The following is a 19,404-nucleotide window of genomic DNA, read 5'->3' as shown; positions in this document are numbered from 1 at the left end:
AAAGTAGAAAGAAAAATGGAAATACTCAAATAAAGTACAATTATGTTATTATTGAGTAAATGCACTTAGATACTTTCCACCGCTGATTTGACCTCAAGGGTTAAAGCAAATCCACCTTAAAGGGATATTTATAAAACAGTTCCTATGCTTACAATTACAAAAAGACAAATCATCCTTTCCTTCTTCCATTCCGATTTAATAAAAACATCAATTTGTATGAAGATGACTTTTACAATAACGTCCTTTCCTCCTGTGTTTCTCCTCTTCTCTGTTAATTATTGGTTGCAATCCTCCTGATCTTCATGGTGACAGATTTGATGGTGTGATGGACTCCGCTCTGCCTCCAGGTGTCCCACAGGATGTGCGTCCTCTGGCTCTGCTCAGCGTCCTCAGGGGAGCCGTTGAGGTTGGCCAGGCCGCACTGGTTGAACCACCATCCTGTGTTGTTGTGCTGAGCGCTGCAGCTCTCCACCGTGCGGTTATCGAAGGAGCAGGAGGGATTACAGCCGTCGTTGTCCACGTCCGAGGCGCTGAAAGGAGCCGTGTCCTGGTTCTCATCCTGGTCGTAGCCGCGAAACGCATCACCTGTAAGAAATAACACACAGGTAGATTCAAAGGTTTTATTGTCATATAATAATACACTTTATTTGTATATTACCTTTCATGCACAAAGCAGCCCAAAGTGGTTTACAGAAAACATGGCAACAATATTTAAATAATATTTAAAATAATACAGAACAAGATAAAACATCTACAGTGATAATGTGTTAAAATAAAACAATTTAAAAAAGAAAATGTAAAATAAATGACACACACCTTTTTACCTGTGCTGGACTATGGTGATTTGATCTATATGAATGCACCTGCCCATTGCCTGATCAAGTTAGATGCCGCCTATCACAGTGCGCTGAGATTTGTTACTAACTGTAAAGCACTTACTCATCACTGTACCCTGTATGCCAGGGCAAGTCTGCCTTCACTTACTTAATGAGGCTCAGTCATTGGTACTTGTTCATCTATAAAGCCATGCTGGGTAAACTACCACCTTACATCTGCTCACTGATATCACAGAGAGTCGCAAGTAGCTATTGCCTAAGATCCCAGGATGTGTTTTTATTACATGTGCCAAGTGCTAGGACTGTTTTAGGCACTAAAACTTTTATGTGCGCTGCTCCTCTAGCTTGGAACACTCTGCAAAACATTTTGAAACTGAGCATTTTGGTTCCCCTGCATCATTTTAAAGCTCGGCTGGATGAAATGATATTTGATACTCATGGTACCTGTCTTTGTGAATACGTTTGTAAATTGTACCGCTGTCATTATGTTGTATGTGTCCTTTTTGTTTTCTGTTAGGCTACAAAAAGCAAAACAGAAAAATACAGTAAAACATGGACAATGATACTAGTGACAATTGAAAGTTAACCCAAATGAAAAGCCATGTTAAAAAGACAGGTTTTTAATTTGCTTTTAAACATTTCAAGGGAGTTTGCTGTTCTAAGATATGCACAAAGCTACAGTGTAGAAATGGCAATGAAAATCTTAACAACCAACAATCCAACATATATAATAAAATACAAAATACAAAATAAAAAGTAGTGCAAAAAGTCTATATACATGCAAATAGAACATGATATGTATGCAGGTGTGCCCATGTTGAGGGTTACAGATATAGTTCATTTATCATTTGAGTTAAGAAAAGCACAAGATTTGTCACTTGCTTTTTGTAAGCTTTGATTTATAAAGTCTTACCTGCGCTTCCCGAATATCTGCCCAGGTGTATACAGAAAAACTGTGTTTCACTGTCCAGGTGGAAATCATCATATGAAGCATAAGAGGTGACGTCATCCTGCGACACCAAAGCGACGTGAAGCTGGAAGCGGGTCTCTTTCTGGTTTACTATATGAAACACCTTCTTCAGACCCAACCAGTGTTCCCCTAAACACACACACCAGAAAAATGACCGTTATTGCGATAATTGACAAGAGCAATATTCAATTCAATTATTTTGTATGTATTTATTGTTACTGAGCAAGACACTTTGCAGCAAGCCCATGAAAAATGTAAATTTCCACAAAATGTATAGCAAAAGAGACGTCTGCAATTGGAAATCAAAAAAAAATTCTGTGATATTTGAATTTGTAATGTAAGTATAACTCTAGCTTAGTGTTTATACTTTGATTTAGTCAGGTGTGGGATCTGCATTACTGTTGTTATTGAGCAGTCGGCTGGCACACCTGGAGTACATAAACTGTTGTTTCTAGCATCTCAACCTCCACCTAAGGCTTATTTAATTCTTAAAATAGGAAATATGCTTTTCACACTGTCTAAATTAAGTTAATACAACCTGCAAGATGTCCAAAGCCATCAGCATAATCCGCCCAGGGTCGTTTGAAGTCCGTTAATCCATCAGTCCTCCGCTGCATCACCGTCCATCCGCCCCCCATGTAGTCCATCTCACAGAAAACCTGCAGCACATTTTGTTGTTTAAGCTGTGACTGAGGAACTGTGAAGGACTGAAGTATGAGAGACGTCTACCTCAAAAGAAGAGTCTGTATTCTCCGGGTGGACGATGTAAATACCGCTCGGGATCTTGGGCACAACTGACATAAGATTGTCCTTGATGTCACTGCAGTCCCGTCCTAATTAAAGCAAACACACTCTTCTGTCATCAGGAAGTAGAAATTACATTCACATAAGGATGAACCTGTGGATTTATTTTGTAAACCATGTATCTGGTGTTAAGATCTTTCAGATATATTAATGATTAAATGTTTCTCAGTGTTGGGAGTTTTCAATTACTTCTTAGACAAGTGAAAACCTGAAATAGAGCGTGTCATGTTGTCATGAAAAGTTGACATTTCGTAGAGGTTAAAGGTCACCTATTATGCAAAATCCACTTTTTCATGTCTTTTATACATAAACATGTGTCCCCTCTGTGTAAAGAGATTCTCTCTCTTTTTCTCCTGATCCATTTATATAAAAACCTGTCTGAAAATGAGCTGATCAGAGACATGTTTTTTATATATCTGAGAACTTTAATATATTGTTGGAAAAGAGAATAATAGGGGACCTTTAAAGTCACAATGTTACGCATTAATGTCAGTGTTCTCATCATGAGGATGTTCTCCAAAACTAAGGGCCATGCCATTGCTCATTATAGAATACATAGATTAGATAATTAGAAGTGTCATGGCTTGTGTTCTTGTGTGATTTACCGTGGGATTGCACAGGTTTGATGGAGTACATCTCCGTGTTGCTTCTCTGAACCTCAGAGTTGAGCGTCTGCACTTTGGTCGTCAGCTCTGTGACCTGGAGATGTGACACTGCTATACATGAACCAGCCAATGAGACGCTTAGAAACTATGTGACTAAGAGAGAAAAGGAGGACTCCATTTTACCTGACTGCTGAGGATGTCCAGAGCCCTCTGCTGCTCCTCCATCACGTCTCTGATCAGCTTCCGGGTGCTGCGTCCAAACGCCAACAGAGTCTGCTGTAACTGGCCTACACACACACACACACACACACACACACACACACACACACACACACACACACACACACACACACACACACACACACACACACACACCACACACACACACACACACACACACACACACACACACACACACACACACACACACACACACACACACACACACACACACACACACACACACACACACACACACACACACACACACACACACACACACACACACACACACACACACACACACGTTCTGAACAACGATGACGATGATAGAGGAAACAATAACACAAGGAAATATTATTATTTTTTCACCACAGATCGAATGTTTCTCATCTCGTAGCAGCTTGACAGTGATGTCACACGGGATGGAGCACGTGTCCCGACCTTTGACCCCTCCAGCAACTTTCTGGCCTTTCACAGGAGCATCAGAGAAGTCTTCATCGACTATGTCTGATTCGTTAAAATTGGCACTGTTTCCCGTCTCCTGGAAATCAAGACAGAACAGTGAGAGATGAATACACGGGGGTAAGTCTGTACTTAAATCATGCATCATGTTGTAAATAGCATGTGATGTCTGACACAAAGTCCTGATTAGCTTCTAGATCTAATACTGACCTCTCTGCCATGTGTGCAAATTATTAAATCTCATCTGGGATCAACAAAGTTTAGATGTGACATCCTGGTTGGCTACACACAAACACACTGTAAAAGCAATTCCTGTCTTCAAATCCTGAAATACAAATGAAATAGTCTCATATTTTACTTGAGAAGGGCTTTAATGTTCTTCTCTGTACTTGCACAATTTTCATGTAATACTACTTGAGACTTAAACACAGCTTATTTAGAGGGAAAATGCATCTGGCAAATAGAGTAAATATTATTTTGTAACATTTTGCAGTGTTTTTTACTTTTAATAAAACACAAATGATAAGCTTCTGAATCTTGTTTCAAGAATATTTATAATGTTCTCATTATTCTAATGCGGCAACTACTCTTTCATCTTTCAATATGCAGGCACTCAGGAAGGTGTTGGTTTTTAAGGTAATACTGTTTTTTTAGTTTTAAGTGTAATATAGTTACAATCGGCTTCACCTAAAAAAACACCACAAACAGTCTGCACTCATCTATGCACAAGTTGTGAAAATCCAATGTTATATGTACAGTTTTTTATATTAAAAATCATTATACTTAATATTTGTTAATATTTATTTCCTTTTACTTAAATAATAATTTCAGTGCAGGACTTTTTAATTAAGTCTGACAATTAAGTGTTTTTATATTGAAATATGATCTGAATACTTAAGTTTAAACCTATTTTCCATAAACACACTATTTTGATGACTAGTGTAATGTTTAAAAAAAACAGAAAAAGTTTAAGAAATAATAATGATTCATCATCTAGTTATAACGCCTACCTCTAAACCCTTGGATTACACCAGGATTTGTTAGGTAAAAGTCATCTGCAAAAGACCCAATAATTCCTGCTGACTGTGCAAAGTTGAACATATTAATGACATGCATCTCATACATACTGTGGAGGAAAGCAGATGAGGCACAAGCAGCAGGAGGACAGTTGTTGTCCACATCATGTCGTCTGACTTTGATTATTCCCACTCCGTCAGCAACAGCCTCTCTCTTTCATATGCTTTATTTTTCCACAGAGTCTGCTATTTCCCCTCTCATGTCCTCCTTTCTACCAAGAGTTCTCAACATCTGCTCCTTCCTCTCAGTTGTCAAACTTCTCCCTGACTGCCTCCCTCTTGCCACCTCCATCAGTCACTCCCACTTTTTCTCGTAAACTCCCATGACAACATCCCTTGTAAATAACAGGTCAGATTTGTAAACGAGTTGGTGATAAAAGTCTGGATATATTTCTGACAAGCAGCTCAAATGTGCTGATTCAAGATTTGTGGTACAGGGTTATTACCTCCCCCCTCAGTGATGTTATTTTACAGGTTATATCCTGCCACCCGCATGAGAAACAGATGTGGGGAAAGGGAAATGGGCAGCTTGTTTAATAGTAGGAACACTTTCTCTCTACTTGTGTCTTTGCATGGGAGCTGAAGGCATGGGGTGCGGTGACGGCAGGGTGCCTCTGTGCTCATATTTCCCCCCCCCTCTTCTGTCTTTGACCACTGACTCATACATCTGAAAACAGCCTCCTACAGGGTCAGACCAATGACTTCTGTTAACTGGGCAGTTAAGCAGAGAGGAGAGTGAAAAGAGCAAAAGCACATTCCTGTCAGAGTCCAGCTGGAGCCGGCCGGCCTGTCGCTTCCCTGGAAAACTTTGCAGTGGGAGCCAAAGAAAAGATGTGCTGTTGTTCTGAACCTGTGTTAGTTTACAGCCATGGTCAGTGAGAGGAATGTGAAAAGCCTGGTGCGGCAGCCTCAGGGCCCCCCACATCTGTCCCATGTTACATGCTCTTGTAAAGCACTCTGCATGTGAATGACACATTATATCTGCCAGGCGAGATAATGAGATCATATATACTCGACTTCAGTGCTTCTGCTTAGGTAGGAAAAAGTTGGAAAAAGTTGAATAAATAAATAGTTTGATATACTTGAAATAACGTTTTTTGTACTGTTATGTCTAAATCTGCCTCTAATGTAAAGAAAACTTAGCTAAGTATAAAGACTTGAAGCAGGGAACAGCTATCCTTTCTCAAGCTAACCACATCTGCCTTCCAACATCTCTAAACGTCAATCAGTAAAACAACTAGGTTTAAGAAAGACACATTGTGGTTTTCCAAGGTAATGTGAAGTGCTAACTGTTTCTGGTCTTTATGCTATGCTAAAATAACCAGCTTCCTATTCACATATCAGAGAAGTGTCAATAAAAGCAGATAAGTTTCCCAAAAAGTGTAATGAATGCACCTTCCAACCAGCAGCTTTATAGCTCACTAATTAACACCTTCATTATGGTCTGTCCCTGCACGTTAATCCCTGTCAAACACCTTGTAATTTTTATACTATGGGATTTTGTACGTTTAAGGGAGCATGCAGTAAGACAGACGGCTGGCCTTTGATCTCAATGTGGGTTGCGTTTTTTACAAAAATAAATGAAATAAAAGTCACTTTAATTGAAGTCAGTGTATATTCGTATAATATATAATAATACATTCGTATCAATAATAACTTTCGCTAAGAGAGAGAGAGGTGGAGCTGCTGCACTGGCCAGCCGTCCAGAAGTTTATTTTCCATGAACAATGTTTACCAAAATTAAGCAAATGTATATTTTTCTAATCCTAGATGTGTATTTTAACCAGCGACAGACCAATAATGTGTTATGTGAATTTGGCACCATCGCACTGTTCGACTGTGGAGCCATTAACTAGATTCCACAAGAACAGATTACCAAATGTATGCAAACACATAAGTGTCGTAGTATAACCAACAGGAGACCATCAATGTATTAAGTGTTATTGGTAGCACTTAACTGTATAACAGTGGAACATTGAATATTTCCAAAATGATGAAAATGCATTAATACCTTCAAGAGCCAGTAGGGGAACTGTTAGAATATGTGTGAATTGATTTTGGTAGAACTTTACCTTTATGACATTGAAGTTGTATAGTATTTTTGCATTATGATCTTTTGGTGTTGACCGGCGGTCTTCGGCGGTCTTCTCTCCATCAATATTCTTCCAACGTTACCCAACAAGGAAAGCCCTCATCACGCCCTCCATAGTCTTATTAATATAGGCTCTGAGATGGCATTAAAGCCTGTCTCACGATATGTCAAAGCATTTATCTACCATCAACTGTCTTTTACCAGAGGGGGCTTTTGTTTTGAAAATACTTCTGAGAGTTTGCAGTAAAGTAATGACAAACAATATGCCTCACAGGTGTGAAGGTATTACAGTGCCATCTGCTGCGCTCTGGTTTGTATTACATTACAACTGTGTTCATATTGAACTGTTGCTATTGTCAATGATAATCCACCACACAGAAACAATTGATCATATCGGTACAAATAATAAGTATAGCTAATGATGACTGGACCTCATGTATAAAAGCATGTCTTACAGTGTGACATGCTCAAAAGGACAGTCCTTATACATTTATTTAGCTATATGATATAATACCTAGAAATGATACTATTCCAATTATTTTGAATAAACTTAATAAAATAATTGGTGCTAACTTGCCCATATTTGTGAAAAGTATTTTTGATTAATGGGGTTGGAAGAATTCATTTTACAAACATATTTTAATACCATTTGACACGGGGACTGTGCAATATATATATATATATTTATATACCATAAATATTTGTGCAATATATATACTTCCACCTTTAATACTTTCACCTGGCTGCTATATCTCAAAACTGTTACTGGTACTGGATGTGTATTTAGTAAATTGTACATTTCTACTTTAATTTTGTATACTTAATTATATTAAGCTATCTTTGTCTCTTTACTTGCTTTAACGATGTTCCCCTCTGTGGGACGAATAAAGGTATTCTGATTCATTGTTGTGAAAAAAACAGCAGCTTTTTTATTGAAAACTCTTAATTTTCAATTGCTTCAATATCATTCATGTGAAATCTTGACTAGTTATCCTCTGTTATATTATAACATATAATACAAATATATCCTCATATCAAATACATTTTCATTGTAATTTGATCGTTAATAAAACACTGTTTTTGACAAATAACTAATTTTAAAAAGTCTGCGGCGTCCTGTGTGATTATGGTGTATTTACTCTGGTGGATTATAATGACGCAATTATTGAATTAGTTGTTGGATAGCAGTGGTGTAAAATACATTTAAGTATTTTTCTTAAGTATAATTTCGAGTGACTTGTACTTTACTTGAGTATTTCCATTTTATGCTCCTTTGTATTTTTTTCTCCACTACAATTCAGAGGTATATCGTGTACTGTTACTCCACTACATTAAATACCTTTAGTTACTTTGCAGATTCTGATTAATGATTTGAATTGTACTCAACACTAAAATAAGACTTTAGTTACACCTGGAGTAAATTCACAAACTATACCGTGTCATTCAAACTAGCTGCACCTTTAACAGCTTTGATAAACACATTAATGAATCAATAATTATAATCAAAACATATAATATATATTATTCTGAAATGGACCAATCTGCATAATGGGTACTTTTACTTTTGGCACTTTAAGTATATTTTGATGCCAATGCGTTTCTACTTTTACTTGAGTAACATTTTGAATGAAATACTTTTACTTGTAACAGAGTATTACTCTGGTACTTCTACCTTTACTTAAGTACAATATCTTGAGTACTTCTCCCACCTCTATTGGACAGGAACCCCAGTCCAGTCAGAGCCTTTGGATCAGTCCACAGTGTGCGTGTCTTCCACAGTGCGCGTGTCTCTAGCAGTGCGCGTATCTTCCAGCAGTGCGCGTGTCTCCCAGCAGTGCGCGTGTCTTCCAGCAGAGGGCAGGCCGCTGCGGCTCCGGCTGGCTCGGCCTCATCAGGGGCGGATGTTTTCTCAGCACAACTTCCCAACCACCCCTCCCCAACCCCCCAAAACCAGACCAGACCCAGGCCCCAAAAAGTCTAATTTCCCCTCTCAAGTGTTTCATCTTTGGTTGTCTGTCACCTCTTGGCCCTCCGCCTCTTTCCTCACAGGGGGTAAACCGCATTAACTTAAAAGGCTGCAAGGAGGGGAATTAAAACCTTGCCAAAGACTTTGAGTTTACTCTAATATCACTGATTTCCTTGCATTTACAACGAGTAAAGACACTTGCTTGTGTTGCAGTTGGAGCTGTGGATAAATCGATTGTACAACCTGTTTTCTACGCCTTGTGTTGATGGTTTATGTCAGAGTAAAATATTTCCCCTGCAACTGCGGCAGCTTTAAACCCTACAACCCCGCCCCTCAGCACTATCACATGAATCTGGACTCAACAGTGGATGTGAAAAAAGTTTGGAGGTCTCGCTGAAATCACTTTCTCAAACTAGTTTCATATTTATGTGTGGTTTTTTTCACTTTGGAGAGACTTTTAGATCAAAGTTTGCCTCGGAAATTAATATCCGTCTGAGTGTTTTCCCGGCTGTGATTTCTCCTATTTTATTTTTCCCTGCAGGAATACGGAGAGAGAGAGAGGGGGGAAACGGTCTGGCTGCTTGAAGGTATGTGGGAGGCATGTAACGTGTTGTGCGCTGCTGAGATTTACTTTGGTCAGCGATCACTGCTTGTAATGTATCTCCTTCGACTTCTTTACCCGAGTATTTGGCGTCTTTTCACAGCTGATTGACTTTCGAATAGTGAGAGTTTGAAACAGACAAGGACACAAAAGTTCAAATGGGGTGGGGGTGGGGGGGTTTAAAAGTGTAAACAAATCCGATCAAAACTCCTGCACTCAGGCGCATGTAGTATTATCCGGGCCTTGCGTTTATTCTAATGTCATTGTATTGTAACTTTTCGACAGATTTGTTTCGACACCGAAACTTGGCGACATGGACGCGCACCGCGGCGTGCCTGCGGCCGGGCAGCAGATCGTGCACGTCCGCGGGGACTCGCAGACGGAGCTCGAGGCCCTGTTCAACGCCGTGATGAACCCCAGCGAGTCCGTCCGACAGCCGCCCTCTCTGCCCATGAGGATGAGGAAACTCCCGGACTCCTTCTTCAGGCAGCCGGACTCCCGAGGCCACTCCAGACAAGTACTAAAACACTGCTGCAAAAAGTAAAAGTAGAAGTACTTGAGAGTAGGAATACTCTGTTACAAGTAAAAGTACTGCATTCAAAAGGTTACTCAAATAAAAGTAGAACAAGTATTGGCATCAAAGATATAGTTAAAGTAGTCATTCTGCAAATTGGTCCAATTCTGAATAATATAATTTGTTTTCACTTTAATTAATGATGCTTTAAAGTGTTATCAAAGCTGGTAAAGGTGCAGCTAGTTTTAATGACTTTGTATGCTGCAGGGTAGATTGTGAATTTACTCCAGGTGTAACTAAAGTCTGATTTAAATTTGAATTATATTTCCCATCATTAATCCCAATCTGTAAAGTAACTAACCGGTCTGAAATAAATATAGTGCAGTATTAGTACATGATTTACCTCTGAATTGTAGTAGAGTAGAAGTACAAAGTAGTATAACATTGAAATACTCAATTAAAGTACAAGTCTCTCAAAATTGTACTTAAGTACAGTACTTGAGTAAATGTACTAAGTTACTTCCCACCAATGCCACTAATAAGTACATTAAGTAAAGACAGTAGCCATCATTAAACACTGAGAAACCAGAACAATGCAATACAACCCAATACTACCTGTTGCGTGACATTAGTAAGTTGTTGCGTTGCATAATAATGCAATTAAAAAGATGGTTTCATTATTATTTTTCCCATCTCCATTCTCATATCTCAGGGACAAACTATTAATAGCACTAAATTGGTCATGTAGTTAATATAAATAATAGACCATCTTTTAAATCAGGAGTACATCTATAATAATTTTACTATAATTGTTTGTTTGGTTTATATAATAGTGGGAATAAAATAATGACCATCAGGCTAATATTTCCCACAGTGCAGGGTGAGGTGTTCAAGTGTCCTGGGTTTTATAAGACCAACAGGCCAGATGTATTTTACCCACTATCATGTAAGCAGAAAACCAAAAACTGTGAGACTCTTGCTCTAGTTAATTTGTATTATTAAATATTAGCATTACAAATAACTAAAACAATAATCTGACCAGCAAAAGATTGTGGTATAAACCATTTCGATTCTGGCTCCCGTCATTTGTTTCATGACCAGCAAACAGACCTTGAATCTCTGAGAGATTAAGATGTGGCTCAAACACTTTACCCCCTAAAATGTGTCAAATTCAATCAACACTAAAACTGGTAAACTATTCACTGATCTGTTTTTCCATTTTCAAAAAGAACAGTCGGTGAAACTTCTTAGTAGTAATTTAACCCTATTTGAGAGTAAGGCAGCCAGTTTCACTGTTCTTCCTCTCAGTGTTTGTTTCACCTTGGCTCTCTCTGGTTACCATCCAAATCTTTTCTTCCTGCTGGTTTATGTTTCTGATTGTGGTTTGTAGTCTTGGGAGTTGTTAACCCTGCTTGTTTCTCGTCAGGCCAGTTCAGATGGAGGTGTGTGCGGCTCCCTCACTCTTCATCAGCACGGCCGCTCCCATTCCTCCCCGGCCTCCCTCCCACTCAACTCGCTCTCCACTCAAGCAGCAGATGTAGCGGCGGCGGCAGCGGCGGCGGCGGCAGCACTCATACCTGACGACATGCCACTCCCCCACGGTTGGGAAATGGCCAAAACGCCCACTGGCCAACGTTATTTCCTCAAGTAAGGTCTAACTTCTGTTTATCAACGTGTTTGATCTGCCGCACTGCGGGTTACCTGAAGTGATTTCTGTTTAGACAGAAGCAAAGTGTCAGCTCCACCTTGTTCTAAAATCTGCATTTCCTCATCGGCACTTACCTGGTACACGGATGCAACTCATTATTATTTTTAGTGCATAATAAATAGTAACATTACCCCTCACATTTCCCCAAAGCTCAGAGAGATTGCTTTAAATTGCTTGCTGATTGTCCATAAATGAATGATGAGAAAAGCATCACATCTTCACTTAATGAGAACAAAGTAGCAGCACATTTTCACTTGATATATGACTTAATAAAGATGATTCATATAATCTGTATTCTATCTGGAGCATCAAGCTATTTAAAAATCCCCAGGAGGAGTATCTTCCTGTTATAGAAAATATCCTGGATTCAAGCTGATCAGGTGCATGCAAACAGAAAGTGCTTGCAACTAGTTCTGCAAGCTGTGTGGTTTCAGTCAGTTTTATTCATGAGCACGTGGAGAGCTCCCTCCTGTCAAAGGCTACAGGTAGTACAGGTAAAGCAGGTCCGAGGTTAAAATGTGTCTTGCGCTTCTTATCCATCAGGTTGCAGATGCAGACATGTTGAAACTTGTTGTATGTTCACAGTCACGTGGATAAGACAACCACTTGGCAGGACCCTCGAATCGCGCAGCTTCAGTTGGCTGCAGCTCAGCATCCCATCTCCGGCACTCCGATCCACGCCCACTCCCTCAGCAACCCTGCTCCCACTACGCTACAGCAGAACATCAATCCAGAGACAGGTAGCACTCTGCTCTCCTCCCCACTCTCACCCTCCAGTTTCTCTTCAAAGCACAAACCTTCTTTTCAGTGTTTAACCCCATCATCTGGGGCCTGGTCTTTGCTGGGTGTGTTTTCTTCCGGATTTCCCTTTTTGGTGTCTGCATTCATTGCTCTGGTGACTTTGGTGGGAATTATATAAATCGTACTGCAGATTAAAGCCTAGGTTTAACTAATAATGCTATGAAATGAGAGATCAGAATCTCAGACTCTCTTGATAATATATGAGAGTGCTGCAGTAAATTGAATGGACTCATAAATCTCCCTTTTCTTATTTTGAAGCAGGTTGTATAGCTTGGTAAATGGTTGTTGTCTTTCCGCTCTTGTCATTTGTCTTTTTAGTGTTTATTTGAGTTTTGCTTTCATAAAAACCGAAACAGAGAGAGCGAATACAAAGAAACCAATGCCAATACATTATTGAAGGCAAGTTGAATACAAGGAAGTATTTTCAAAACAATTTAACAGTCACTCTGGACAACCCACAGACTTTGCTGTGACCAGTTTCATTGAAACGACTTTCTACTAAAGTAATGCAAACTTTTTATAATGTGTGCAATTTATAATTATTATAAATAAACTGTGGATTATCCAGAATAATATGGCCAGTAGATCGGTAACAAGATGTTGCATATATTAATAGACCCTTCAAGGGCAAAACAAATCACATTTGGAATCCCTCTTTCTTTTTCACTGAGAACGAAGTCATTGATTTACTGTGGTGTTTACTCTCTGCCACCCTCTGCATTTAGGCAAGATGCACATAGCTTGGTACACTTTTACCCTACAGAACATCATACTGTCGCTATTTACCCACTAACCTTCACTTCTATTAATTATAAAACCTCTGCAGACTAAAAGCTGCACAAACCTTTAAGGACGTGGGCCAGATTTTTTGACTTTTCTACTTTCACACGCCATTCACTCCATCCACCATTTGCCTTCTCACTGTGTACTTTCACTGCTGTTCAGGTCCACTGCCTGAAGGCTGGGAGAAGGCTGTGACTGCAGATGGAGAGGTGTACTACATCGATCACATAAATACGACCACCACATGGGTCGTCCCGCGTCTAGGTAGCACACTATCAAACTTGTGTCTCCTGAATTGACAATTCTTGTTTGTCAATGAGAAGCATTTTGTTCCAATGCCCAACCATCACAAGTTGGCAACCAAAATAAGAAAGAACCCAACGTTTTCACAAGTTTACCTGAAATGTATAAACCTGTGGAAAAGTTTACTTAATTTTTAAATGTTCTTCTTCTATGACTTTTATGTTCCAGCCCAGAAGATGATCCCTGGTCTCCATGGTTTGGCACTGCAGCAGAGGCAGGAAAAGGAAAGGCTCAGATGCAAACAAGGCCTGCCTCCACAACACACACAGGTCAGAAATAAAATAAGCATACTTGGATGTGCCATTGCACTGCATTCTAAAACTCACAACACAAGCAGCCTTAAAGGTCACCTATTATGCAAAATCCACTTTTTAATGTCTTTTCTACATAAACATGTGTCTCCTCTGTGTAAAGAGACTCTGAAAGTTTCAGGAAAAAAGATTTGCTCACTTTTTGTCCTGATTCATTTATATAAAAACCTGTCTGAAAATGAGCTGATCAGATTTACATTACATTACATTACATGTCACTTGTTAGACGCTTTAATCCAAAGCGACTTACATATTCAATACTGTGGGCAATCCCCACAGGAGCAATTTGGGGTGAAGTGTCTTGCCCAGGGACACAACGACATGCTGACTGCAGTGGGGTTTGAACCTGTGACCCCCTGCTCCGAACACCAACGCACAACCCACTGTACCACATGCCTCCATTTAGGCCACTTTATGATGTCATAACGATTTTTTGGCTTGTGTAACCATTAGCCAATAACCAACCAAGGTAACCCCGCCCACCTTATCACCTGAATCTCCTCCTAAAGCACCATTGTGTTCTTTTTAACCAAATATCTCTCAGAGGGGCGTGGGGAGGGGCTCCTTATTTTTCATCTAAAGTAACAGACAGAGAATCAGCACTTTTGGAACAGGGCTGAAACAGAGGGGATTATGGGATGCTGCAATGATCGGTTTGGTATTTGGAGCCAAACACTTCAGAGACATGTTTTGTATATATCTGAGACCTATTATATATTGATGAAAAACAGTATAATAGGGGACCTTTAATTATTGTTATTCATTGTGTAATATCATTGTATTTAGATATATTTAGTTCAGAGTTTACAGTAATTAAGTGACCAATTAATTTACAGTTTGAGTTTTACATGCATATGTGTTTGTTTGTGATGTAGGAGGCAGGAGGAAGGAACCAGATGCCCGGTGGGATGGACCATGACAGGAACGCACTAACACTTGTCCCATCTCTGGATGTCAGGATCAGATCCTCAAACCACGAACCAACACTCAATGGGTGAGTGCATGTTCACTTGTATTGCCGTGTACTGAAGATCTCCTTTTATTGTATTGTAGTAATAGTCACAGAGGTGTGTTCATAAAGGGAAGAAAGTAGGAAAGGTATTCATATGCATTTCTTTAAGTAAAAGCAATTACAGTGTAGAAATAATCAGTGAAAAGCTAAATAATGGTTACCTAATTGTAATATTTATATCACTCTCAATGCCAAAAGTCTGCTGAAAATGATTGATGTTTTGTAAAGAATAGCCTATGAGACCTTTAAAATCAGTGTACGTGAATTGTCCATTCAGTGTTTTTGATAGTCTTTTCAGGTATTTTAACACATGATGATCGGATTTAAATGAATGTGTGTGTTCTTGTGCAGTGCTCACTCTCGTAATGAGAGCACCGACAGCGGCCTGAGCGTCAGCAGCTTACCCCGCAACTCAGACCACATGCTGAGCTCTGTGGATCACATGGACACTGGTAATGCACACACACACAAACACACCAAAGTCAGAAGGATGGTATTGTGGTTTCCAAAGTGGAAAGTAATTCCCTCGAGATCCATTTATATGTGTTTGTATTTTTACCTGAACCAAAGCTATGATAAATATAGAGTCCCGATGTGATATCTGTTGAATCTTAATCTATATGACAACCATAGGAAGCGATTTATTTGGGACCTTTTAGTGAATTTGTTTCAACTTTAGTCGTCATAGTTGCCTAATTAGCTGTAATACTTATATCGTTTATCTTAGAACTAAGAACATGGGCGTGTTTTTGAAATTGGTTTGTGAAATCAGGCTTGTGCACATGCCTTCCAGTAGTAAATGGCATAAACTATATTTCCCATATCGATAACTTTTATAAAGACAATGCAGAATAATACAATTTTAATTAAAGAAAAGCAATGACATTTGAGGGCACAGATCTTGGTAAAATAACGTTTCATGATATGACTCCTTTAAACAGAAGTATGAAATGGCAAACATTAATCATACACATTATTTTTATGCACATACACTTTTCTTGGAATACAGTTTAAACACACTGGCAGAGATGGCAAAAGTACACACATCCTTTACTCAAGTTGAAGTACAGATACTCGTGTTTAAATATACTCTGGTAAAAGTAGAAGTACTGACTAAACTTATTCACTCAAGTAAAAGTAAAGAAGTATGGGCTTTGAAACGTACTTAAGTAAAAAGTACCCATAACTACCAGCTGTTTTAAAGAGTACCTGACCTCCCTTTATATTAATAGAACAATAATGTCATTGTTAGCTAATGAATGTTTCCATGCTGAACAACGGCAACATGACAACGTTTTCATTGGTCCCTCTTCTTTAGAGAAGACCAGGAAATGATGGATACACGGATCGTGTTCAAATCAATAGGCACGCAATAACTCTGAATAATAATGATCACGCCACCAAACACACATTCAAACTAAAGTAACCAACCTGTTTTGAAATGTAAGAAGTAGAAAGTACAGGTATTTGTGTTAAAAATGTAAGAAGTAAAAAGTCGTAAAGTACTGATACCAGAAAAATGTACTTAAGTACAGTAACAAAGTATTTGTACTCCACTACTTACCACCTCTGCACACTGGTCTACATTAATCTGTATTAAAGAGAGACCCTTCCAAATTCTCTCTGCTCAACACTAATATTCAAATGATTGTTTAAATGTTATTCCTCTTCTCTGACTTCTTCCAGGTGACTCAGTGGAGACCTCCTCGATGTCCTTACAGGATTCGATGCCTGTGCTCCCGATGTCCGATGGCGAGGAGCTGATGCCGTGCATCCCAGAGGGTCTCAGTTCAGACCTCCTGATGGACATGGAGACAGTTCTCTCCGGGTCGCACATGGACAGAGACAGCCTGCTCACCTGGCTATAGACACACCCAGCCAACACCCAACAATCATCAGATCTTCATGACATGACGGAGAATTTTGGAGAATCTTCAAAAGTGGTACAGACCAAGGTCACTGAGAGAGTATGCTACTGCTGTGTGATGGATCCCTAACACTCCTCGCACCCTGAGGAAAGACAAAGCCTGACTCTCGCAGACGGTGGTAAGCTGCTGGTGTTTTCCTCTTTTCGGGCCTTGGTCTTACGGAGATGCATGAAGGAGCATCCATATTTTTACAACGCTCTTTCCTTTTAGTCATCGGCCTCAAATGATGCTCCCCGCGTCTCTTGTAAAGTGCGTCACAGCTTATTTTAGAGTGCAGTTATCTTTTATTATCCCCACTTGGGTGATTGAGTTTGCAGTAAACTTTTAAAAACACAGTGTCAAGTCAATAAAGTCTTCATGTAGCATTTACATAAATGCAAGAAAGACTTGTTCAAATAGCATTAAAGTTGTTTTAAAGGATATCATATCCACATTGCCCGTTGTTACCTCATTTAGCTTGTGGGATAAAAAGAGCAACATCTAGTGCTACTACCTCTAAGCAGCCTAATACTTTATGCTCACAGTCCAAAACATGTTGTTAAGAAGCATCAGGACTGAGAGCAAGAGATCAATCAAAGAAGTTATTATGATTTACACTACATTGGTTCCATAAAACCAAAAATGTCTGCTCTTATAATCAAAGCTCACACTATCACTGCTTCACATAAACATCAGGGTGAGAGGACGCACCCTTGTGGTGAGCCAGTAGAAGATCAAGAACACTAATAGAGATTTTACTCACAGACTTTAAGTTAAAATGCTCACAAACCGAAAAACAGTATTAAAACCAGAGTCACTACGAAGTCTGTGTGGAATATCGGAGGAGTTTTTTTGTAATTACTATATGATGATAAGCTTTATCTGAGGTCACAGTGGAGACTTCGTTCCTAACTAATCAAAACCTGTTAAAAGCCTTCACATTAAGAGAAATGAAGGCGACAGCAGGAGATGAAGTCTTAACTATTGGCACTAAAACTGCAGCCAAGTGTGTTTTGAGGACTTTTTTTTATAGAAAGGAATGCTGGAATGAGGATGTCTACAATTAATGAACACATGTTCAGTATAATGCAATCCAACAACAATACGGGGTTTTCCCCAGGAAACTGTTATCCTGACGCATCTGGTCCTCTGGTTAATTTAAATAGTAAATAATAGCCCAAACCAAAGCCAGACTTTGCTGTGGGAAATTGCTCAGCTCTTTATTTTTATTTCATTAAGGGTGGGGTAGGTAGTTTTGGAGAAACCAGCTCGAGTGCGCTAGAATTTGAAAATACACAGCCGGAACAAATCTGCCACTTCCTTACAGAGCCCCTCCTCCAACACACACGAACGCGCACATGACCAATGAGGGCACGAGATAAGTTTGTGCACAGATGGAAAGCTGACAGGCAGGTAGGCCATCCAGTTATTTTAGCCGGGCCGGCTCAGATGATTGGTCGTGCTTTTTACAGTACTACGGCTTCCACAGATGATTTTTTGTCAAAGCACTTAAGATATTCATTGCTATCGGGATGTTAAGAGCATTAATATAACAAAAAGTGTATCTCGAGTCGGTTTCTCAAACTTACCTACCCCACCTTTAAAGTCTGTTCTGCATTCTAAATTACTGCAGACAAAATCACAATTGTTTAAGTAACTAATATTTAGGTTGTCTTAGTGTTTGATGAATTGGTTTGCATTTTATTTTAAAGTGTTTTAGTCATTGTTTCCCACTCCAGCATTAAATATAAGCTCCACAAAGGTAGTATTTATTGGCGATTAGATGTATTGGATTGCATGATATTGTACAGTTGTACAATTATTATGTCCACCCTTTGTTTAAGAAACGAAGCCACAAAGTTGCCATAAGGGCAAGGACACTATCTCTCCTTAGTGTGCAGCAGATATTGTATCTCTCCTGAAACATAAATGGAAATTATTCTATCAATACTTCTTCTCACTTTTTCCAATAATAGCTTTATACATTTCTAATCATTTACCTTTCCATATTTTATCTATTTTTCCAGTCATAGGTTTTCAACAGAAAGACATAACACAAGTAACCATCTCAGCCATATTTGAAAACTTTTATCTAATTAAGTCAAATACTTTTTCCATTTATTACCAAAATTCAGTTAGCTGACTCCTAAAACTTGCTTGACTCACATATTAACTCGATGTGTTTTTGGTGGATCACAGTACAGTCATCCATTATACGAAACATAACTTGTCTGAAGAGTAATATAAATGAAAATGAGAATAGTACAATATTACAATCATATTTTTCAGGGAAATACAATCTTTCATTTGAACCCATTAATGGGTGTAAAGGTACACCGTAACACTGTAAAATCCCTCACATGTACAGTAAATAACTCTTAACTAGTTCAAAAGTCAGTTACTGGTAAGGAATTGCACTACCGAAGCACAC

The 19,404-nt window shown here is 39.1% G+C and overlaps 2 protein-coding genes across 3 annotated transcripts; one reads left to right on the top strand and one right to left on the bottom strand.

Moving 5' to 3' along the window:
- Positions 1–175: 175 nt before the first annotated feature.
- On the bottom strand, positions 176–5,851 carry angptl5 (angiopoietin-like 5). 2 transcript variants are annotated; one of them, XM_034140239.1, is made up of 8 exons: positions 5,027–5,851; positions 3,807–3,978; positions 3,399–3,502; positions 3,216–3,309; positions 2,536–2,639; positions 2,345–2,465; positions 1,750–1,935; positions 176–585 (listed from the first exon to the last, which is right to left on the bottom strand). In XM_034140239.1, exons 1-8 carry the CDS (start codon positions 5,081–5,083, stop codon positions 272–274), a joined length of 1,152 nt encoding a protein of 383 aa, XP_033996130.1. In that variant the 5' UTR covers positions 5,084–5,851; the 3' UTR covers positions 176–271. The 2 variants fall into 2 exon arrangements, with proteins under 2 accessions (XP_033996130.1, XP_033996129.1); XM_034140238.1 differs by lacking the exon at positions 5,027–5,851 and having other exon boundaries at positions 3,807–4,071.
- A 3,527-nt stretch (positions 5,852–9,378) lies between these two features.
- Positions 9,379–18,285, top strand: LOC117490367 (transcriptional coactivator YAP1-like). Its single transcript, XM_034140082.1, has 10 exons — positions 9,379–9,420; positions 9,575–9,620; positions 9,920–10,151; positions 11,575–11,795; positions 12,442–12,596; positions 13,603–13,704; positions 13,912–14,012; positions 14,930–15,048; positions 15,418–15,518; positions 16,753–18,285. Exons 3-10 carry the CDS (start codon positions 9,948–9,950, stop codon positions 16,932–16,934), a joined length of 1,185 nt encoding a protein of 394 aa, XP_033995973.1. The 5' UTR covers positions 9,379–9,420; positions 9,575–9,620; positions 9,920–9,947; the 3' UTR covers positions 16,935–18,285.
- The last annotated feature ends 1,119 nt before the right edge of the window (positions 18,286–19,404 follow it).

Source organism: Trematomus bernacchii, unplaced genomic scaffold (assembly GCF_902827165.1).
Source record: "Trematomus bernacchii unplaced genomic scaffold, fTreBer1.1, whole genome shotgun sequence".
Lineage (NCBI taxonomy): Eukaryota > Metazoa > Chordata > Actinopteri > Perciformes > Nototheniidae > Trematomus > Trematomus bernacchii.
This window is presented reverse-complemented; position numbering and strand designations above follow the sequence as displayed.

Bases quoted from the DNA above. Each gene is read 5' to 3' on its own strand.
- LOC117490367 (XM_034140082.1), top strand. From the start codon at position 9,948: ATGGACGCGCACCGCGGCGTGCCTGCGGCCGGGCAGCAGATCGTGCAC. The intron at 10,152-11,574 runs GTACTAAAACAC...GTTTCTCGTCAG, and splicing joins CCCGAGGCCACTCCAGACAA to GCCAGTTCAGATGGAGGTGT. The intron at 12,597-13,602 runs GTAGCACTCTGC...ACTGCTGTTCAG, and splicing joins GAACATCAATCCAGAGACAG to GTCCACTGCCTGAAGGCTGG.
- angptl5 (XM_034140238.1), bottom strand. From the start codon at position 4,047: ATGATGCATGATTTAAGTACAGACTTACCCCCGTGTATTCATCTCTCA. The intron at 3,503-3,806 runs GTGAAAAAATAA...GTGTGTGTGTAG, and splicing joins TGAGAAACATTCGATCTGTG to GCCAGTTACAGCAGACTCTG. The intron at 3,310-3,398 runs GTAAAATGGAGT...TCACATCTCCAG, and splicing joins TGGACATCCTCAGCAGTCAG to GTCACAGAGCTGACGACCAA.